The sequence below is a fragment of the Anoplopoma fimbria genome, chromosome 17 (genome assembly GCF_027596085.1).
Source record: "Anoplopoma fimbria isolate UVic2021 breed Golden Eagle Sablefish chromosome 17, Afim_UVic_2022, whole genome shotgun sequence".
NCBI lineage: Eukaryota > Metazoa > Chordata > Actinopteri > Perciformes > Anoplopomatidae > Anoplopoma > Anoplopoma fimbria.
This window is the reverse complement of record NC_072465.1, coordinates 11,155,517-11,178,472: the sequence shown is the minus strand read 5'-3', so window position 1 is coordinate 11,178,472 and position 22,956 is coordinate 11,155,517. Positions and strand designations below refer to the sequence as shown.

The following is a 22,956-nucleotide window of genomic DNA, read 5'->3' as shown; positions in this document are numbered from 1 at the left end:
AAAGCTTTGTTTAGCGCCAGCCTCCGCTGACAGCGATAGAGCTCCGAGCACGAACGGAGATATTTATACTCTATGTGCTGAATTATTCTCCGAAAATCCAAAAGGCTTACATACAAAATGAACTGAAGAATCAAAAAGACAACCAGTGTAACTCATACATATGCACATAGACTGTAGGTGTAACCAGCATAAAGCCATGAACCAACCTCCACTATGCCAAGAGGGGTTGTAATTATCTATAAACTCATATTCATGGACTACTTAATTGCTTTTGTACAAACCCTGTAAAGAAAGAGTTTCTAAAGCATCTAAAATCTAATTGGCCTTCTTTGTATAGTCCCCAGACATGCATGAGGCTGCAGACTGCACGTAGTTGCTATTAGACCTCTGCGTTTTGACTGTCTGGACCAAACCTTCTCTCACAGTGTTTTGAGAAACATCACACACTCATCCCAGACTTTCCGAGTCGGAGACCATAAGCCCCTGCAGAGTATTTCCAGAGCCCCGTTCGCTCAGGTGAAACATGATGGGGTATCCAGCCCTTCCTCACGCTGTCCTCTCCCTGTGTTTTATCCTCCTCAGACTTTGTCACAGTCACCCTGTCTCTTCGCTTCGGCGACGTCACCGTCACAGCGAGGGATTTCACCTTCTACGACTGTACGGCTGTGAAGCAGCTGTCTGGCAGCGTGCCGTGAGTTAACCATGATTTATCTGCTCTTTCATCTCCTCCCAATCTGCTCTGCTCATAATCAAGTCTCTATCTGAGTCTGTTGTTTTGAATTTTGTACCCTGTTCAGTCTTTGTCAGTTCACCGTCTGTCTTGTATCGGTTTGTCTATTACTTCTCTCTTCTTCGCACACCAGCATAACCGACTCTCCTAAGTTGCTACATCAAGCTACCTGTTCCAGTCCGCTTGTGGACAAGTTTCAATTACAGAAGTGTGACATCCTGCTGTCGGACATCAGCAGACAACAACATAACAAATGTAGCAGTTTCAGTAGTGGCATTAGAGAACTGAAACAATTAGAAACTCTGAAAACGGCTGCAAACATCAACAGTGTAATTACAGAACAATAATTTGACTTCTTTTAAAAATCAAAGCGGCCCATAGATGGGATGAAGTCAAGCGGAAATGACAGCCATGGAGCTGGACAGAATGTTATACAATGATGTTACAATGCATGGTCTTTATGTAGGTCTTTGTCCACAGTCATGTGGACAAAGACCTACATAAAGACCCTGAGGCAGCTGCTGGAGCGACAGAATCTAAATTGTAATGCCTAAAAGCAAGTAAGATTATGAACAGAAAATTGATTATTCGCCTTCTCCTTAATACTTCTTATGTAGCTAAAATCCCCAAATAGCACTAAGCAACTTTAAGTAGGCTCAAAAGGCAAATATTTACCCAATGGATCTGTCACATGAAATTTGAAATAGCGGTGTTTAGCCCTCCTGCTGTGTGTCATGGATTACAGCCACATATTAATATCAGTAGTGTGTTTACAATCCAGCTCACAGTGTACTTGGTCCTCCGTTGGTGGGGACAACTCACAATATACTTCCAGGAACAGAAAGTGAAGAGAAACTTAGAGAAAAAGCTGCTCCGTTTTGATGAATTGAAGAAGAAGGTTAGAAATAAGCCCTGGTCAAAGTGTTGTGCCCTCCTAACATAACTGTGACCACTGCTGCTTTAGAACCCTTCCTGACCTCATCTGTGTTTCCACACATACTCGCTCTACCAGCCTCTCTCTCTCCCTCCTCTGTTCTGATAAGAAATTCAATTCAGTTAGATCCCTGACCTTTTTTTTTACCACTGAGGCCACATCTACAGTAATAAGATAACTCTGTGTGGTACACGCTACAGTAGCTGTATCTCTATTTGTCCTACTTCTAATAGATCTCTCTTTACCTTTCTCTTCCTCTCTTCAAACCTTAACTTTTTTTTTGTCACCTCTCTGTAACTTTCTCCCATGCCAGGCTGTTATTTTCCCATCTCTGATTTGTACATCCTGTCGTTTCTGCGCACAGTTGCCGTGGTTGCGTTCTGAGCCGATGGGGCTGTAACTGGTGCGTTCACCAGCACTTGTGCACCCACAAGCCCACCTGTGAGGAGGGGGTGATCATCTACAACCAACATGTAAGTTACTCTGACAGATTGCACAGCACCTACTGAAGCTGTAAGTCCTTTCTGTGCGACTTTTGTCCCCCGATCATGTCTGGACGTATAACGGTGAGGTCTGTACGCTTCGAGATCGGATATAGCACGTAGTGGGATCCGATCAGCCAGACCAAGTGCAGAGGTGATCAATTTATCAACCGTATATTGATTAAACGCAAGTCTGCCAAATGACTGTAATCTAGTGCGATATGATTTCATTCATGCCCTGCCCAACACAGCCAACTCCCTTATTGGCCGGGCCGCCCACATTGCCGTCCTTGATTCAGAGATCTTCCTGTTGCAGGCCTCAAGTTCTTTCAGTAGAACTGTGGCAGAATCGAAACACGTTGTTGGACAAGAGGAATGTGGAGCTAATACCTCACTGCATCTAAACCTTTTTCTAATTATCATCTCTGAATTATCTCTTTTTTTTTTTTTTTATATAATGCATTTAATCACTTTTCAAAGACATGGGCAAAATCACATTTAGTACGTGAGGGTTCAGTCATGATGATTTTTCAAAATAAAAGCACTAGAATATGTTGTAAGTTTGCACTGACTACTTAAGTATCTGTGATTTCTGAGAACCTGGTAAGTAAATCGTTTTGTTATTTATATAGAATGTATTTTTGCATACATTCATCAGTGCCCATACATGTTTGCCCTTAAATGCCAATACAAGCATTTATTTGTAACAGCAGTCATTGCTGTGCATGTGTCATAAGCAGCAATAACAGCAGCTCATATGTTTAACTTCACATTTAAGTTCAGTTATTGTTTTTTATTTCCCTTCGTCCATTAGTGTTTTTTTATTTCTGTCTCACCCTCTCCTCATGTCCTCCCCTCCTCCTCCCTCCCCCAGTTTAAACTCCCCACCTCGGCTCCTCCCACAACCAAACCCATTAAAGTCATCACAACAGCCACTACCACAACGGCTGCCCTGACAACCAGCACTATGACAACCACCATCCCTACAACCACAACAACTATCGCTACGACAACAACTATTGCTACAACAACAACAACAACAGCCGCAGCCCCTGTCACTATGGCAACCACTCAGGAGCCAACCACCACCACTACTCCGCCCGCGACCACCCCCATCCTTGAGCCAACCAACCCACCCACCACCCTGCCACCCCTGCCTGCCAGCACCCTACCATCAACCACTCCAGCAACCACTCCACCTCCACCTCCAAAGGTCACCACCAGGAAGGAAGTGGAGACTGAAGCGGGAGAGCTTTTCGTTGACACAGACGGTATTGTGGCCACACCCACTGTCGTCATGGTAGCCACAGAGTTGGTGCCAGTCACAGTGGCTGATGGTCTAAGTGGAGATCTGGACCACGTGGTGCCTTTGATCATCCCGCCCTACGAACCAGATTCCTCCCCCCTGGAGGTTGTGACAGAGGCACCCCAGAGCCACACCCAGGAAGCTGAGGGAGCTTTAAGCCTGGCGGAGCCTCCCACCGCGGCCTCGTCCGGCTTCCCCCTGCCGACCCCCTTCCCCGTGGGCGAACCTGGCGACTCCGATCCCCCCCTCTACCTGGATCTGACCCCGACTCCCACCCTGATGCCCACACAAGACTCCCAGACTGAGGCAGGAAGCCCGGGAACTGACCCTGAGGTGCTCCTTAGGCCAAAAGAAGAAGAAGAAGAAGACGTCCACGCCGAAAGCGCCGTCCAGTCGGAAAACGACACCGCCACATTTTCCGCTGCCACCGTGTTGTCAGGTGACGGCGAGGTCGACCACGCCCCCCCATCCTACCCCCACCTGCTTGATACTGACTCAGAGCTGGACTACCAGTATGATCCAGCTGACTCCTTCCTCCCGGTGAGTTCAGCCGCCCTCCTGCTCCTCCTCCTCCTCCTACTTCTTCTTCTTATTATTATTATTATTCTTCTTCTCAAAGCTTCAGCAGCTTCCCAGCTCCCCCGGCTCCTCACTAGACTCTGTACTACTGCCCTTGGTACCCTGCTCCTCCTCTACGTTTGACACCTGCCTTTTTTGTTGTTTTGCTTTTGCTCCTGAGAAAAAACAGCAGCTCCAGCTGCAGCTGTTTTTACATTTTTCACATTTGCAACTCTGTATTTATTTTAGAAACTCACTTTGGAGGTTTTCTGCTGTGTGTGTTTGCAGTGAAGGATGACTGTTACATTCACACAATATTTCCCACACTACGTCACATACTTTTCTGAACGACATTGGATCAATATAATTATGATTTTTGTGATCAATATTGTGATTGTGATTACTTCATGTAAGATATGATTGTAACAAGCATAACTACAATCTTATCTTGTTTCTACATGAATAGAATCAGATCAATAAATGTAGTTGCTTGGGTTAACTGGTCAATCTGATTAAACTTGACAAGCTTTTTTAGTGGAAACATTTCGATTAAATTAAAATATTACATTTGGGGTATACTCAGTAATACTCAAATATAATATTCCAAAGTATTTTTTTTTGTGTAGTATTTGTGTGCGGACTGAACAAACCCCAAAATGTCTACACAGACGGCCTGATCATTCTGTCAGTTCACTTCATCTTCCATGTCAAAATTATGTAAAGAGTAAAAACAATGCAAATAACCCGTCATGTTTAGCAATATTGAAGACATGAAAACGCTTAATATTGCACTCTTATAACAGTGTCAGACTCTTTATTGATAGATTAAATGAAGTAATAAAGTCAATGCAGCGATATTTATTTGTATTCCACAAATTCTTCTCCCTTGTCAAAACCTGCTGACCACATTTGACAGCTTCACATATGCAGTAGTACTCCCCAACTGTGTAAAAGCAGTTGAGTTCCCCTTTAAGACAACTGTCTCCAGTTTAGTGGCCTAAACGCATTTATGTGATGAAGAATTATAAAAAAAGTGTAAATTTTGGCAAGTGGGTCAAAGAAGAAACACGAGACACAGCGGTGCACGCTGGGATTGTCTCATTTTTCAACTCATGCCGTCCAAATAATTTGAAAGATGTAAAAATGACATTGACAGTCATTTACACAGTTAGTGGTTAGTGTGATCGGCATCATCGTGCCACCTCACTGGATCAGAAGAAATACTGTGTGTGCCTGCAAACAGACCCAGAGAGTGAGGAAGGGGAGGCTTGTGTGTTAATACTGTGCGTGTGTTTATAGGGGGATGAGGGCTCCTATGTCAGCTGGGGTTCTTCAGCTTGTCCCTGCGTGGAGAAGGTCCAGGGTTCATCACTGCTCCCTGTCAGAGTGGAGAGGAAGATCACCTTACTGGCCCGCAACTTGCACCTCTACCAGGTACTACCCACACACAAACAAACACACACACACACACACTCTCACATTCACACACATGTCAGTGATGATTATATCTGCATGGATTTCGATCCCTGAAATAAACTCTGTCTGTGCGTGTTCAGGATAATGACCTGGACTATGAGTGTGTGCTGGTCATCGAGGGGCAGACGGTGGTGGTCGACGCCTACGTGGAGACTGATGACATGAATCCATCAAACTTCGACATCACCTGTCAACTCCACCAGGTCTGTAAAAGTAACATTAAAACACTTAAAGTGGCAACCATTAAGAGTGCAGTATTGGTTGTTTTACTGGGTGGAACACCAAATGTGGTTTGATACTACAGTTCCCAAAATACTGCAGGCAGCCGACAAACTATTGTGGTTTTAATTTATTAGTCAGTCAATAATCTTTTTCCATCATTCTAATAGCAACTGTGATCTGATTTAAAGCTACACACTGAGTGTGCAAACTTCAATTTCTGAAAATGACCACTGTCTTATTTTGTAGCATTTTTGATGATGATAGGTGTAAAACTCAACTGTTGTTATTCCATGTAAATGCTTTTAATTTCAATAATAATGGCATCGGTAGGAAATGTCATCCAGCTCATAATACTGCAAATATATAGATATTGCAATACATTCATCAGTGACCAGAGGCTCAGTCACCATTGTTTTACCTCATTGAGCGATAGATGGTGAGCAGACATTTATTTAAAGTGGCCCTATTATGCTTCTCCACTTTTTCCCTCTTCTTTAGTGTGTTATATATGTATTTTGTACATGTAAAATGTCCGTAGAGTGTAAAACCTGAAGCTTACGCCTAAAAGGAGTTACCCTCCCTCTAGACATTGACCTCCAGTGGTTTAGGTTAGGCATTGACCGCGAATGGTTGAGGTACTTTTAAACAAAATGAAACCATCTTTTTCCAGTACACATATTCGGCTCCAGTGGAGGAATATAATGCCATGTTGTATGTGAAGAGGAGGGACACTTTCCATGTGGACAGCTCTCCTGATCTATACGGTGAGATCAAGTTGTTTTTTTTTTTATGCAACATATGGCTATTATCCTCCCAGAGTCTTCTCTCCAAACGCACACAATGTCAACACACTTGCACTCTGACTGATGCTTCTCTCGGTCTGTGCTGCCCTCAGTGACTCTGTACAACTGCGCTGTGGGCCGCTCTGACTGCAGCCGCTGCCACACAGCCGACCACAAGTACGGTTGTGTGTGGTGCGGCGGCGCCCTGGCCAGCTGCTTGTATTCAGACTCCTGTAGCGAACCAGTACAGCAGACGTGCCCCGCCCCCGTCATCCACTCCGTGAGTACTGACCTTTGACCTCTTCGCTCTTTATTTTCTTTCAATATTGGAGGTCACGATTGATCTTCTCATTTAAGTACAGAGCTCTTTAAGAAATAAATTGGCACCTGTTACTAGAGAGAGATACCCCACACATCCATGGAGTTTCTAATTAAATGATGCTTCCCCCTGCCTTCCCTCAGATTGAGCCACTCTCTGGCCTGTTGGAAGGCGGCACCATGGTGACCATATCAGGCTCCAACCTGGGCCAGAAGGCTGAGGACATCCTCCACTCGGTGTCAGTAGCCGGGATTCCCTGCACTGTCATCCCCAGCCTCTATGAGGTCTCCTCCAGGTACGGACCCACTGAGCATAGAAGAGATGTGATTTGAGCATAGACTACAAAACATACTTAAAGGCATATGGGGTTGTTGTGGTCTTTTTGTTTTCAAAAACCTTATGAAAAAAGTGATTAATGTGAGTAACTGCTTAAAGAACAATGATTTATGATATAACATGGTTTAGTGTCACAGCAACTACAATCCCAGTTTTCAAAAGGCAGACTGGGAGTTCAAAATGTGAATTTGTCCAACACTTTGGTTTATGACCAAATACCTACATGCTAATTGAATTCCCATCAGCCTCAGCTGTACTTTGTGTTGACTGATAATTAACAACTGATGGCATAACTATCATGCTGTTTATTTTAAACTATTTACACTTTTGGCAATGTGTACATTCGATGTTGGCGCCTTTTTTAATAATCTTTATTGTTTATATTTTGTTTTATTTGCATTCCTTCGTACTTTATACTGCAGCCTCTACACGGCAATATCCTTCTGGATAAATAAAGTATCTTGTCTTATCTTTAAAAAAATCATATGGGTCTTTACTTAAGTGTCATTCCCTGATCAGCTTAACTAAACATTCCCAGGACATATGTCTGACACTGTTTTATTAAAAACAACTATGTCTGTCTTCTAGGATTGTGTGCAGAACCAAAGCCAGTGGAGGAGAGAAGGTGGGCCACATGTCTGTAAAAGTGAGCGGAGGAGAGTTTGGTCTGTCCAGCCAGACGTTCAGCTACCAGGTACTTTAAATGACGTTTACCTTTGGTAGAATACCATAGGTAAGGTTTTGTTGACCAGTTGTGTTGTTGTTAAAGAAGCAAATAGCGGTTGATGCAGTTCTAAACGTCCGTCCTCTCCTCCCTCTCAGGACCCATTTGTGATGGGGGTGTCTCCTGAAAGGGGGCCCAAAGCCGGCGGGACGTCCCTTATGATTGTCGGGCGAAACCTGCTGACAGGACGTCCCTCTGACCTCGCCATCACTGTGGGAGGGGTGCCCTGTAACATGTAAGACCAACGCTCACACACACAGGGGTTAACATTATTTATTGGATGAATGAATGATGGTCTGTTGTTGATTCAAAGTTGGCTTTAATGTAGAAGCAGAAACTGCTGCTATTTCTCTGTGTCACCATAAAGACTTCTTCAGTCAGTGTGACCTTTGACCTCCTTGTACCAGAGGGGGTAGGGACCATGTCACTCTGGGGTCACTGAAGAATCCCATCATTTATTAATGTGTCTCTCCTCAGTGTGTCAGAGGTGCAGAGCTCCAGTGTTCAGTGTGTGACCGGCAGCAGCAATAAGACCGGAGACCAGCGGGTCACACTGCATTACGGCAGCAGCCAGCGCCACCTCCACACCTCAGCCTACCACTACACCCGCAACCCCAACATCACCCACGCCTCGCCGGAAAATAGCTTCCTGCAGTGAGTCCCACCTCTATCTCCTATCTCCTCTACTTAGAAAGTTGTTCGAGTTGCCAAAAGTGCAGTGGAATTTATGAGTGCTCTGTCTGTTTAGCGGCGGTCGGCTGATCTACGTGTCGGGCCACGACCTGGACGTGGTGCAGGAGCCCCGGATGGTGGTGACCACCTCTCCTCCAGGGTCCATCAGCCGGAATAAAAGGAATACGCTGAGGAGGAGGAGGAGGAAAAGGAGGAGTGTGGAGAGGACTCTGCAGAGGACAGTGAGAATGGTCCCTGAGCCCATCTGTCCTAGAGACCCACTCTGCTCCGTCAATCAGGTCCGTGTGGGCACTGAATTGTTATTTACTGAAATGAAAATAAGTTTCTTCCTCTACTAAAAGTTTTTTTCTGTTCCCTCCCAGTCTCACCAGTTCACAGAGCGCTGTGAGGTGAACTCCTCCTCCCTGATCCTGTGCCGCTCTCCTATGGTGGACTCCTCTTTCCTGGAGTTAAAGGTCACCGCCGAGTTCCTGCTGGACAACCTGCGCTTCGACTTCAGCAGTCTGAACTCGCAGACTTTCAGCTACAAGCCCAACCCCGTCCTGCGGCCTCTGAACCAGCAGGACCCTCTGAAGGCCTACCGCTACAACCCGGGCAGCTTCATCCAGCTGGAGGTCAGAGGAGATTTTATTTTCTTTAAGTTGCAACAAATAGCGTTTCTAAGTTGTATTATGCTATTATGTATTAAGGTGCTGCTCTCACAAAGAATCCCAATTCGTACTAGAAACCGAGATCCAAGAAGTAGGTTTTGTAGGTTTTGCTACTTACTGATCTAGCTTAGCAGAACTAGCGTTTTGTCCACCATCGGCCATTTCCACTACCTGGGGAAGGCTACTGGAGGCTATTTTGTGGAGTTGCCATGAGAGCTTTTATTGTGAAAGATAAGAACAGAAAGAATGTAGCTGTAATGCGCTGCTGTTGACAATGTGGGAGGTAATAGAATAAGTATAGGCATGATTGATGGTCCATCCTCTCCCTCTGTGCTGTAAACGGACCCTTCAGGCGAACAGTTGATGCAGACGGAATGACATTTCACTTGTAGGGAACTAATCTAGACGGAGATGGTGTCATTATGCTACAGCCATTATACTGTGCAATCACCATTTACTTCATAATCATACTTTAAAGAAAAAAGACATTAACATTAACCAATTTAAATGTCTACATTTAATTTGTTAACACGGGAACAACTACTGGATATTATCATGGTGATGTTTAGCATGTTATCATGAAAGTCCAGCTGAGGCTGCTGGGATTTTCAGTGTTAGAAGTGTCCAGTCAAGGACTTGTCATGTCTCCATATACATTTGCCCCAACTCGGATTCATCCTCTGGTGACCATGAATGTTTGTTTGCACCAAATTTTATTCCATCTAGAAGAATTTTTCCCTCTTGACAAGAGTGTTTGATGTTAGACCGAATGACAATAGTGACAAAATCTGACTTTTTTTCTGTCTGAAAAAGCAGAAAAGTGTTAACATAGCCGGGGGCAAGTGCTTGAATTCAGTGCTGGTTTATCGTGGCCTAACGGACCACTGTTGATCCGGGGTTCAGCACTAATGTGAAATGCAGATTAACTACACAGTTTAACGTTAACCGTCACAGTGTGGGAAATAAAGTTTAACTGACAATCATTATCCGCCAATATTGAGTAAAATATGTGATCAGGACATGGACATGGGCATTTCTGCTTTTGTAGTTGTTAAACTCTGATAATGTTACAGTGTGAACAACCAATCTGTGTTTAAACTGATAGGAGGAGAGCTAGTAACGTTAGCACTAATGGCCATCAAACAAAGGTTCCGTTTGGTTACATTATGATGTGTTCAGGCTCTATTCGATGAAAATTAGTATTGGGCGCAGGTCAATTATAACGTTCTCATGATATGTTCACATGTAATCTAGTAAAATGAAGTGTTGGTGAGAAACTTGAATACATCCAGTTGCTTGAAGGAGATGTTTTCACAAAAACATAAATAGATATTAATGATTAATTATGAGCTGTTTACACAACCTCTAAGCAGCTTATAACACACCATTAAAACTACTAATAACAAGATTTATTTTAATCCATAAAAAAAGAGAACTTTTATTCTTGATCTTTTAAAATTGTGTGTTTTTAAAAAGATAAAAAAACATAAAAATATTACTTTAACAAAGTAAAAGTACAACATTTAGAATTGTTGATGGTTTACACTGACTTCAGTGCAGTTGAAAGGATATTTGGGAGGGTGGCAAAAATAAATAGTCTGGAGTCTTGTAGACCAGCTGCTATAATCAAACAACAAAGGGATCTGTGTCTGCTAATATGGATCATCAGTGATATGCAATTACTATCTGTGGCAAAAAAACATGATCAGGGATCTCTAAAACTTCTTTATGCTCCGTTTTTTCTTCTATGCTTATCTGATCTGTGGTCTGATCCGTTACTCTGATCCATGATACGATCTGAACCGAGAGTTTTATGATCCGTTGCACCACTAATGACTACGGTCTAAAGTGTCGGCTGTACTGTTTGTCAGTGTGGTAGGACAGAACAGTAGCTTATTATAGTAAATCCAACTTTTATAAAAACAGTCATCACAAAGAAAGATGTCAGTAAAGAACTGAATCAATATTGACTACTTTTAAATCTAACAATAAGATTTTAAAAAAACAATAAAAGGTTTTTCACTTTTTTTGTACGTTCATATAAATTGGAAGTGAAAGTAAAGTAAAATAAACTAGAAGTTCTGTCTCTGTGTGCTCTCAGGGGGATAACCTGAACCTGGCCATCACTAAGGACGAGGTGGTGGTGTTGGTTGGGGAGGGTGTGTGTGCCGTTAAGACCCTGACCCAAAACCATCTGTACTGCGAGCCGCCGCCTCAGCAGCCGGCACCAGGACCCAACGGCAAGAGACGCGAGGGCTCCGACAACCTGCCCGAATTCACAGTGAGTCTGTGCTCTTCACTTTGGAAAAACCTTCACGTCTTCTTGAACATGTGACATGTCAAGGACTGTTTGAGGACGCTGCTGTGTGTGTGTGTGCATTTCAGGTCCAAATGGGCAACCTGAACTTCTCCCTGGGTAAGGTCCAGTATGACAACCTCAGCCTGTCCACCTTCCCCCTGGAGGCTCAGATTGGAGTTGGGGTCGGGGCGTCCATAGTAGCTCTCATCGTCCTCATCATCGTGCTCATTTACAGGTTGGTGTGTGGACCGTGTGTTTCTGTGACATCCCTGTGTAGCTGAGTGTAGAAAAAGAATAATGACACATAATCTGATCCATTTCCAGTCAGTTAACCTGTTAGTGATCCTGCCTAGAGTGACGATACTGGTATCATATGACACTAGACGACCTGAGGAATCTACTGGTACCAACAATGTCATGTTAGCTTAATGGAAAGGAGGTTAAATAATGCTCCATACTTTGGTGAGGGAACAACCGGCCATTTTCACGGGGTCCCTTTACCTCTCACCTCAAGATATGAGATTGAAAATGGGTTCTATGGTACCCATGAGTCTCCCCTTTACAGACACACCCACTTTATGATAATCACATGCAGTTTTTCTGTATGCAGTATAAATGTGTTATTTAGCCCATTCTTTAATGGTGTAGTTAAATATTTATGCATACTGGGGTCCCTCAACATTCTTGGAAATGCATTAATTGGGTTTGACTGTAAAGCTGATCCTCCTGTGGATCCAATAAGCCCAGTTGTATCCATGTGTGATGTCAGTCCTCATAGTAGACATTAAACATAGTGAGACCATTTTGTTAAACTTTACGTCACTGTATTAAATGAGGTGTTAAGACCTCTAGGATGATCGCCCCCACAAACTACAGACCTAGAACATTCAGAGGATGTATGGCTTTCCAAGCTATATTGACAATAAGGGGGCTTCTGAGCCGTTTCCACACCAGAAGTATTCGCCATCCAATTGCAGAAAAATAATACAATTCTTGTAGAAATCTCCTAAAGTCTTGGATATTAAATCACAGCATGAGTTTTTCCGGTGGTGTTCCTCGAGGTCTTGGTGTCTTAATGTGGTATTCTGGAGAGATTTTTGATAATATTTATCAATTCTCATGTAGTTAAAAATGGTTTATGACTAGAGCAACTAGAGCTAATTGTGTCTCACGTGAATCCTCAGGTCCCAAACCTTTAGATGATGTACACCACTTTTATGTGTCTTCTACTGCTGACCTTTTTATCTCCCCCTAACAATCCCCTGTCCATTTATACAAGCTGCCTGGATAGAATTAAAATATCCAGTCAAGTGCTCTACAGCATGCAGCAAATAGGAATTGACATTATAAAGTAGGCAACAGAATTCTCAATGCTAAGAAAAGATGAGAAAACATTATACTTCCTGTATACATCTCCCAGAGCATTATGGGAACAGTAGGATCAGGGTAGTCACCTTTGCGTGTTACCTAATCAGGAAGTGTTTCCATTCTGACCCCTGCGATTAACCCTGATCCTTGCTGGTGGGGGTTTGTTGGGTCAAATTACTTGAGTCAACCTTTTTCACAATCTCACTGGATTCCCACTAATCCAGTGTGAAACTGGCATTACTTGTCCTCTGTTCTCTATCCCCGCCTGACCCTCTGCTCGTGTCTCTGTTGCCTCGTCAGGAGAAAGAGTAAGCAGGCCCTGAGAGACTACAAGAAGGTCCAGATCCAGCTGGAGAACCTGGAAACCAGCGTGAGAGACCGCTGCAAGAAAGAGTTCACAGGTAAAAGAGAGCAGTTACGAAGGAGAGCGTTGGAAAGAGAGGGAGGAGGTTTGGAGAGCAGGGCCAGAGACGGAAGAACTAGAAAGTTAGTTTTAGTTTGTGGAGGCCAACAGATCCGCTTTGTTTATGCGCTGGCCATGCTGCAATTATCCCATTACAGCACGCCTCCTGGATGAAATGTTCCTCTCATCCCAAACGGCTGCTGCAGAGGAGTTTAATTTTAGCCAGCCAGTGTCAATATTTACCAGCTCCGACCTCCATACCGCTTCCCAGCACACACTTTGAATACAACATGTAGCAGAGGCTGAAAACACACCTCCTTGTCTTTCACTCATCCTCTTCCTCTTCCTCTTCCTCATCCTCCTCCTCCTCACTCAGATTTGATGACAGAGATGATGGACATGTCCAGCGACCTGGTGGGCTCCGGCATTCCTTTCCTCGACTACCGGCGGTACGCCGAGCGCATCTTCTTCCCCGGCCACCGGGAGTCTCCGCTGAGGAGAGACCTGGACGTCCAGGAGTGTCGGAGGCAGACGGTGGAGCAAGGCCTGGTGCAGCTGTCCAACCTGCTCAACAGTAAACTCTTCCTCACCAAGGTAGTCATGGCGGCCGGCGGCGTCGTGAGACTTTAAGACGAAGCCCACATTTTGAACGAAGGGATAATCTGCCGCTCTTGTCTCCCTCTCAGTTCATTCACACTCTGGAGAGCCAGCGGACTTTCTCTCCCAGAGACAGGGCCTACGTGGCCTCCCTGCTGACGGTGTCGCTGCACGGCAAACTGGAGTACTTCACCGACATCCTCAAGACCCTCCTCAACGACCTGGTGGAGCAGTACGTGGCCAAGAACCCAAAATTGATGCTGCGACGGTAAGAAGAACAACAAGGGGTCATAGGTCAAAGGTGTATAAAAAGATGCCCGGCAGGGTTTAAAACTGTGTGTTTCTTTTCTGCAGAACCGAGACGGTGGTGGAGAAGCTGCTGACCAACTGGATGTCCATCTGCCTCTATGCTTTCCTCAGGGTCAGTCAACGCATGTATTTCTGCCAGAGCTACACAATCAAATGTAATTTCAGTCAAAAATGTTAGGACCATGTCTAGGGACATCCTCCCCGAGGGAGATCATTTTTTCCATCTACGGCAGCTATATGAACAATTTTTTCAAGCCATTTGATAGTAGAATAAGTCAAATCTGATAATAGGATACCTAAAAAACATTTGAGAAAAAACGTGATGATTGCCAAGGAAAAAAAAATCATCCTGTAGAGCCAATGTCCAATTTAGTATCTAACAGGTCCTTCTCACAGAATTTTCCAATAGACTTTGTAGTATAAACTTTTCAGCCTCTTGGGGAATAAGTTTGCAGGTCACGGATTTAAAGAGTGTTGGGCCAGCACTAATTGACTTGTGTGTGTGTGTGTGTGTGTGTGTGTGTGTGTGTGTGTGTGTGTGTGTGTGTGTGTGTGTGTGTGTGTGTGTGTGTGTGTGTGTGTGTGTGTGTGTGTGTGTGTGTGTGTGTGTGCAGGACTCAGCGGGGGAGTCTCTCTACATGCTGTTCAGGGCCATAAAGCACCAAGTAGATAAAGGGCCGGTGGACGCTGTGACCGGCAAGGCCAAGTACACCCTCAATGACAACCGCCTGCTGCGAGAGGACGTGGAGTACAAGACCCTGGTGAGGAGCACTCTTACTTCAGACCAAATGATCGTTTGCATCTAATTAAAGAGTCCCAGACGTCCACCACGACCTTCAGGAAGTGTCGTTATTCTCCAATTCCGTCCTCTCATCACTCTTTTCACTCTTCTCCCGCAGACCCTGAATGTTTTGGTGCAGGGCGGTGGAGTGAACGAGAGCCAGCCGCTGCCCGCCAAAGTGCTGGACATTGACACCATCACACAGGTGAAGGAGAAGCTGCTGGATCAGGTGTACAAGGGCACCTCCTTCTCCCACCGACCCCACGCGGACTCGTTGGACTTGGGTGAGAGTCCATACACGCCGTATCACACACACCTGACTCTGAAAGGGAGCAGTGTGTCGGATTTAGTGGCATGGGGTTGCAGATTGCAACCAGCTGAATACACCTCCACTAAGCCCTGTAGAGAACCACAGTGATCTACAGGTAGTCAAAACCTGAAAGGCTCTCTAGAGCCAGTGTTTTAGAGTTTCAGGGGATTATGCACTAATGAAAACATAATTATATATTCCATTTCTGTTATTCGATCCACCTACACTCTGGCCCTTTTAAATCCATTCTAGCATTTTGTCTATTTATTCTTATTCGTCTGAATGTTTTGCAGTCAAATGAGAGAAATTATTAATTGGTTCACTGGCCTTCAAGGGTTTTCATTTCCATTTGTTGAGCTGTGGTGCCCCCTACTGCACGACAAAAGTAAATACAAGGACAGTCCATTAATAGGTGGTTCCCCAAGTTCTCACTGCATTTAATGACAATGTGTGCTGTTAATACCCAAAGAACCCCAACCGACCAAAACACCAGCAGGTATAGATACTGGGAAAGCACCTGCATTGGAAATATATTACATTTAGTAAATGAAGTAACCATCATATACACACACTTTGACGGGTTAACGGAATTCTGTGCTGACCTTCTGGCTGCTGTCTGTCGTTCAGAGTGGCGCTCCGGTGTTGCCGGTCATCTCGTCCTGTCAGACGAGGACTTGACATCCGTGGTTCAGGGCAATTGGAAACGCCTCAACACGCTGCAGCACTACAAGGTCAGAGGTCACGCTCCACTAACACTATCACGATTTTAAAAGTATTAAGGGGGTTTGTGGTCTAATATTGAATACAACTGTATACTTTGTGCTGTCGTCAGGTCCCAGACGGTGCAACGGTCGCGCTGGTCCCTCGCCACTCCAAACACATTCACCATGACAACCACGACTACGTGGCAGGAGAGAGTGAGTTAACATGGGAACAGCATTATTGTTAATAATCAATCTCGTGCCACCTAAAAACTGAATCTTAATTAACCACTTTCTATGTGTACGACTGCAACGGTTACATTCTGCCTGTGACCCTGAGTAGTCAGCTATTTATGGTTGATTGATTTGACTGCCAATCTCACAGTCAAACAATGGTGGAAATATGTGGTTATGAAACAAAGGATCATTCCATTCAGGCTATATGGGGGTGCTTAAAGTCTGATTCTACATAGAATTGCTTGGTTCCTCTCAATAAATCAGGATATATAGCCTTTGTGATAAATATCTTCCTATTAATAATATTGTAATGAAAAACTGAAATTGTCAAGTGTCACTATCCATCGGAGCAGCATCCTGACGATGACCTCAGAAAGGCTGCCGTTTCAAAGGCAAACAATACATTTATTAATTAAGATAACTCTCATTAGAAAAAAAACACCATCAAAACACTTATTTAAGTTGAATTTATGAATGCTTTTCTAAAATCAACAGAGGGTGGCACATAGAAACCACTGTTTGAGCCTAACTGCGCTCTTGTTGACTGTCCTTCACTTCCCTGTCCTTTCCCTTTTGTCTGTCTGATTAACACACACACACACACACACACACACACACACAGCACTGTCCATTATTGTGAAACAACAGCTAAGCAATAGCCACATGTATCTCAGCCAATCATTTTGTTGCTTTTACTGATTTTCTTTAGAACAATAAAGCTTAAATGGCAGGGGGGATCAATGAATAAAAATAAAAAAACATGGTTCGACAATCGGTAGACGTTTGGCAAGATCTGACCAATCAGATTCAACTACCTCAAATCTTTGCCGGTGTGTGTGTGTGTGTGTGTGTGTGTGTGTGGGTGTGTGTGTGTGTGTGTGTGTGTGTGTGTGTGTGTGTGTGTGTGTGTGTGTGTGTGTGTGTGTGTGTATATATGTGTGTGTGTGTGTGTGTGTGTGTGTATATATAGTATTAAGTAAAGCTTTTGAATCATTGACATGTGCAGAGACTCCGATGCTGGAGGATGCAGATGAAGGAGGAGTGAGGCTGTGGCATCTGGTGAAAGCCAGCGAGGAGCCTGAGCTGCCCAAACACCGCAGAGGCAGCCTGAGGGAGAGAGAGAGGGCCAAGGCCATCCCTGAGATCTACCTGACCCGCCTCCTGTCCATGAAGGTACACACACACATACTGTCCCCATACCATTCAGAATGGGGACCAACATTTTGATCCATACCTGTGGGTATCACCCTTTCTAGCCACACATACACACACGTTAAATTTGAAGACTGCTGTAAAAAAAATGTGTTACATCGTTTTGACATGTTGCAGAAATGGTCCAAGACTGTCGAGTCCATTTCATACCAAGAGCTGGTGAAAAATTTTCCAATTGTAATGATTACATTATCCTGATATTTGTAATATAGTATGTTTCTGGAAATGTATTGTAGCCCAGTTTCTATTCTAAACATTGCTATGTACAACCATTATATGACTTTTTCATGGAAAACAATAATGTTTCTGTCTCAAACGGCCAAAATTGATTAACAATATTCCATTAAGTGTCATCAAAAATGTATTTCAAGCAGGACAGCTGTTTGATTTTGGTACATAATTATTCACATGGGAATCCAGCAACAACAGTCACTCTTATGCAAGTCCTTATATATAGATAGGGCTGACACGAAATCTGATTTTCATTACACAATTATCATGGCGAAAATAATTCACAATAACAATATTATCGTTTCTACAAAAAAACTGAAACCATTAAAACAACAATAATTTTACCAGTATAATTCCTCTTTAACCTTGTTATCAACACGTTTTCGCTCCCAACACGTCAAACAACACTTCAGTTAGTGGCCCTACGCATCAAACCATGACACTCTAGGCTCCGTTCTAGCGTCAGTTTTAGACGTGTCATTTTCCACTCGTTAAATGTATAGTCACTTTTCAAAGAAATTCAGCGTTCACAGGAAATGTACCGTTTATGCTTGTTACATGCCTACAGTCTCTTTTGAAAAATGTAAGTTTTGAACTCTACCTGGTTTGGTTTGGACAAAAAATGTACTTGATTATGTTTGGAAAAAGATTCTTGTTTGGATTCAAATAAGTAAGTGTGTTGCATAAAATACAACCCTTGTTACAGAGCTTTAGTTAAGTAATCTGTTACCTGACATAATTAGAGTAAACTAAATCCATGTTGAACGTGATTTACACGGGACACAAATAGCCTTCTCCTGGGTGAAAGTCCTGCTTGTTTGACCCTTCCAACCTCCCCTTCTTACGCAAAATTACTTGTTCTATATTCTATGTCCGTATAATAACTAATATGACACTAATAATGACGCAGATTAAGATTTGAGTTAGCTGAAAACCGGGTGTGTCTTATAAGGTCGTTGAACGGGGCCTCGGCGTGTCGGTATCAGACGCTGAGCGAACTGACCTGTACAAAAGCGTGATTTAAGTGATGCTGAATTATTTACACAATATTCCCATATGTGCTTTATTAAGATTATTTATCAATGTTTAATTGTTTAAACATCACTGTTATCTTAAATACCCGTATACCGTGACCCCCCTAAACCCAGATACACAGCCGCCCTCAAGCTGCCCACAGTGAACACACTCCTCCTGTCTGGTTACCAGTATGTTGTTGCGCACTGAATCCTTTTGACTCTCCTACCTCCTCCTCCTCCATGTTCTTCAGGGGACGCTGCAGAAGTTTGTAGACGATCTGTTCACAGTGATCCTCAGCACCAGTCGTCCGGTCCCGCTGGCCGTCAAATACTTCTTCGACCTGCTTGACGACCAGGCGGGAAAACACGGCATCTCCGACCCGGAGACAATACACATATGGAAGACCAACAGGTACGGCATTGGCCACATGAAGAGACGAGGATGATATGTACAGGAATGTGAAGGGTTCAAAGAGATTTTAGATATGCTTTTACCTAAGGATCAATTCATTGTATTTCATGTATGAAATAATAAATAGAACCAATTGAAGCTGGATGTCGGAACAACAAGTTAGCGGTTCTAACGTTTTCCTCCGCTTCTCCAGTCTCCCTCTGCGTTTCTGGATCAACATTGTGAAGAACCCTCAGTTTATCTTTGACGTCCAGGCGTCGGACCACGTGGACGCCGTGCTGTCCGTCATCTCCCAGACCTTCATGGACTCCTGCACCATCGCTGAGCACAAGCTGGGACGGGTGAGGCAGGATGGGAGCAAAGCAGATGCTTCATGCTCATCAGAACTGAGAGAGGATTGATTCAAAACACCTCCAACTGTAATATCAGATATTTGATTGTCGTTCCCTCTTGTCTTTCTGACCAGGACTCTCCCATCAACAAGCTGCTGTATGCCAGAGACATCCCCCGCTACAAGCAGATGGTAGAAAGGTGGGTTCAGATTGAATTAAAGCTTACTCTGATAATGTCACCTACATCTCACACATTTTATTCATGCATTTTGGAATGCAATTATCTGTAGAGCAATGCATGCTCTAATATACATTAAATGAAGTGATTGTATCAAATGTTGGTCAAATGTTAACTGATAACTTTCTATGAGGACCTTAATAATGCATTATAAACAATGCATGATGCTTTATAATCTGTTTAAAGCACTGTATAGTTATAAGCACTCTAAAATATTAATGATGTCAATTAACAATAATCATAACACACTATAAAGCATGTTATAATGACTAATAAGATGTAATAATAATATTACAATGTATTACAACTATGGAGATTATAATACACTATGATCCTTGCGCCAAAAAATGTCAGTGAGTGACTATCAATCATGAAGTATTATGATACTTGAATTTATAAGTCTTTATAATGTGGTATGGTTATTGTTGTAAAGCATTATATATGTTAATAAGTACCTAAGATTATTTAATGCAATTATTCTATAAGTAGTTTAAACGCATTTTAAGTATGTTTATAAATATACAGACATGGTCTTCATAGACAAGGTTATCGGTTCATTTTCTCTACATTTTTTTGAAGCTCTTTCTTAGTATGAAATCTACTTTCATCATCTTGGTAAAGCAGTACGTTTAGTCTCAGTCATGTATGTGAAGTTGATGGTACTCCCCGTTGTTGCAGGTACTATGCTGACATCAGGCAGACCATCTCAGCCAGTGACCAGGAGATGAACTCCGCTCTGGCCGAACTGTCCAGGGTGAGTGGGTTTAGCCTCATCTCAGAGGAGAGCAGTCCACAGACCCAGAGGTGGATGTCTAACCAGCATGCTTTGTGTTTCAGAACTACTCCGGAGAGCTGAACTACCTGGTCGCACTGCACGAGCTTTACAAGTACATCAACAAGTACTACGACCAGGTGTGTATATCGCTCACTCTGACCCAACAGTGTATCGTGGGACAACACAGAGATGATGTGATCATGTGCACAGTAAATTCTTATCAACGATGGCTTAATTTGTTAATATAGAATAAAAATTAGCTGGCGGCATAGTTCCAGTTTAAAAAACTGTCCATTGAAATGAAAGTTGGTCAGGCTGACAGCCATTCAGATGATAGACAGTAAAGTAGAGTCAATATATTTAGTTTATTTTATGTACTCAGGATATATCTTTCAATCCTCAGTTTGGAAAAGGACAACTCCTTTACAGGGACAATACTACGTTTTAAAATATTGGTAATGTGGTGTATGTGCGTTTTATTTTTTAAATCAGTACATTTCTGCTTACGGAATAATGCATCCTATTTTTGTTTGTCATCTCTCTCTCTCTCTCTCTCTCTCTCTCTCTCTCCACCCATCACCGCGCCGTCTTCAGATCATCACAGCGCTGGAGGAGGACCCCACGGCCCAGAAGATGCAGCTCGGCTACCGGCTGCAGCAGATTGCGGCCGCCGTGGAGAATAAAGTCACCGACTTGTGACGGAAGAAAACACCCAGCAGAGCTGCAGCAAAAGGAGTGGGCCGGGGGATTGGGAGGTGAATCGACACACATGCACCCTGCAGGTCGAACTGAAAAGAAGGAGAGCAACAGAACCTTCCTTATCAGGAGGGAGGGTTGGAGTGGAGGAGCCGTGGGAATTTTGAAGAAACGCTAAGGATCAGAAGTTAACGTTGGTGTTGACTGAGAATCCATCAGGGACTTCGGTTCGGACACTAGAAGCAGGACAGCACATGGACACGGAACAAACCTGGACAAAGACGCCTGCTGTCCCCGCGTTAACTTTAAGAAGAGACACTTTGAGGGAAAAACTTTGTGTTTTATCTCGCAGCAGCTTCTCCAGCTGTTCTACAGTCAGCTGATGTGATCAGAAGACTGATTCCAGTCTGATTTTAATGTCAACCTTTCCCCTCTGAGTCAATTTTATGAAGCGGTACCTCTTATGCCTTGTGTGCTTCTCGCTGCTGTATGGTCAGAAGTCCTTTCTTTGTGTGTGTGTGTGTGTGTGTGTGTGTGTGTGTGTGTGTGTGTGTGTGTGTGTGTGTGTGTGTGTGTGTGTGTGTGTGTGTGTGTGTGTGTGTGTGTGTGTGTGTGTGTGTGTGTGTGTGTGTGTGTGTGTTGTGTGTGTGTGTGTGTGTGTGTGTGTCCATCCATATTGCCTTGGTTGTCAATCTACACCACGTACTGTCACATTTCTGGTTCCTAGTACAAAGTTTTACTGGTTGTTATATTTTAGATGTTAAAGTCGGTGAACCTGAGCTTCAATATTATGTATCTGAAATGGACCCCCCCCCCCCTGTTAACACATTGTTTTGAAGCCCCCTTTCTTAAAGCCAATCACTGAGAGTTCAATAAGTGGCTGCCACTCTCTACCTCAGCCTACTGTGCTGCACCCGACACCAACCCTACTGTGTTCATTTCAACCAGCAGCACAGACCTGCCCTCATTCACACACATAGTCACACCAGCTGGACGGTACAGACTTTTACTTGTACAGAGAGAATGGAAATCAGAACTTGCTCGCTGGAGCATTTTATTTGGACCCCCCCCCCCCACACACACACACACTGAGTGACAATTTACTGTGTTTTTGTTTTCTTGCTTTTATACTTATTCATGTGTCCACAGTGTACAAGTCACTGGAAAGATGTTAGAGGAACAAGCAAAACAATTCCTTCCACAAAGAATCTCCATGGAGTGAAATCCTAGTGTGCACCGCAGTGTTTTATTGTGTCAGCAATTCTTTTTTTCTACATTTTTAAACATTCCTTTTGATTTTGAACAATTTATTGAAATCATGCTTCGCCTTGTTCCACTCCAAGCCGAGGTGATGGTACATGGTTTTTTTAGGGGGGGGGGGGGTGTTTGGTATTATCATCATGGTCGGTGCACAGTTCTGGTATTGAACACAAGGTGGCGCTGATTCACGTGCTGGAGGTCTGTATGGCATTTTTATTTTTGTCAAGTTGATACAGGTTATGTATTGATTAGGCTACTACTGGTTCAGTGAGTGTAGTTGATCTTGTCACGATGTTCCGCTTTCAGTTCGTGCACAGAGACCCTCTGTACATGAGCTAACGTTTGCTGGTGTTTTTATTTTATTTAAATGAACAAAGACGGACATGGCTATCTGTGTATGGTTGGACATTTGTTTATGCTGGATCTGTTAACCCCCTTTCAAATAGAGTTTCCCATAGCACTGGCCTTTGTGGTTGGGGCTTAATTTAGGTTAATATTTAGGCATTGCAGGGGTTCTAGTGAATGCCACGGGAAACCCAAATCAACAGAGACAGACTTTGTGCCAAC

At 43.6% G+C, this 22,956-nt stretch overlaps 1 protein-coding gene across 2 annotated transcripts in view; it reads left to right on the top strand.

Moving 5' to 3' along the window:
- The window catches only part of plxnb1b (plexin b1b), a 97,211-nt gene extending 75,528 nt beyond the window's left edge, over positions 1-21,683 (top strand). For both annotated transcript variants that reach the window (XM_054617919.1, XM_054617918.1), the window contains 30 exons: positions 583-691; positions 2,029-2,137; positions 3,021-3,992; positions 5,310-5,444; positions 5,567-5,689; positions 6,379-6,472; positions 6,604-6,770; positions 6,953-7,104; positions 7,734-7,839; positions 7,968-8,104; positions 8,347-8,523; positions 8,618-8,840; positions 8,925-9,176; positions 11,314-11,493; positions 11,598-11,746; positions 13,180-13,280; positions 13,659-13,876; positions 13,969-14,147; positions 14,234-14,300; positions 14,803-14,949; positions 15,088-15,253; positions 15,907-16,010; positions 16,112-16,196; positions 17,224-17,390; positions 18,928-19,088; positions 19,282-19,429; positions 19,555-19,619; positions 20,337-20,412; positions 20,496-20,570; positions 21,028-21,683. In XM_054617919.1, the coding sequence (XP_054473894.1) occupies positions 583-691; positions 2,029-2,137; positions 3,021-3,992; positions 5,310-5,444; positions 5,567-5,689; positions 6,379-6,472; positions 6,604-6,770; positions 6,953-7,104; positions 7,734-7,839; positions 7,968-8,104; positions 8,347-8,523; positions 8,618-8,840; positions 8,925-9,176; positions 11,314-11,493; positions 11,598-11,746; positions 13,180-13,280; positions 13,659-13,876; positions 13,969-14,147; positions 14,234-14,300; positions 14,803-14,949; positions 15,088-15,253; positions 15,907-16,010; positions 16,112-16,196; positions 17,224-17,390; positions 18,928-19,088; positions 19,282-19,429; positions 19,555-19,619; positions 20,337-20,412; positions 20,496-20,570; positions 21,028-21,132 (4,949 nt within the window). In that variant the 3' untranslated portion in view covers positions 21,133-21,683. The remainder of the gene's footprint in view (positions 1-582; positions 692-2,028; positions 2,138-3,020; positions 3,993-5,309; positions 5,445-5,566; positions 5,690-6,378; positions 6,473-6,603; positions 6,771-6,952; positions 7,105-7,733; positions 7,840-7,967; positions 8,105-8,346; positions 8,524-8,617; positions 8,841-8,924; positions 9,177-11,313; positions 11,494-11,597; positions 11,747-13,179; positions 13,281-13,658; positions 13,877-13,968; positions 14,148-14,233; positions 14,301-14,802; positions 14,950-15,087; positions 15,254-15,906; positions 16,011-16,111; positions 16,197-17,223; positions 17,391-18,927; positions 19,089-19,281; positions 19,430-19,554; positions 19,620-20,336; positions 20,413-20,495; positions 20,571-21,027) is intronic.
- Positions 21,684-22,956: the final 1,273 nt, after the last annotated feature.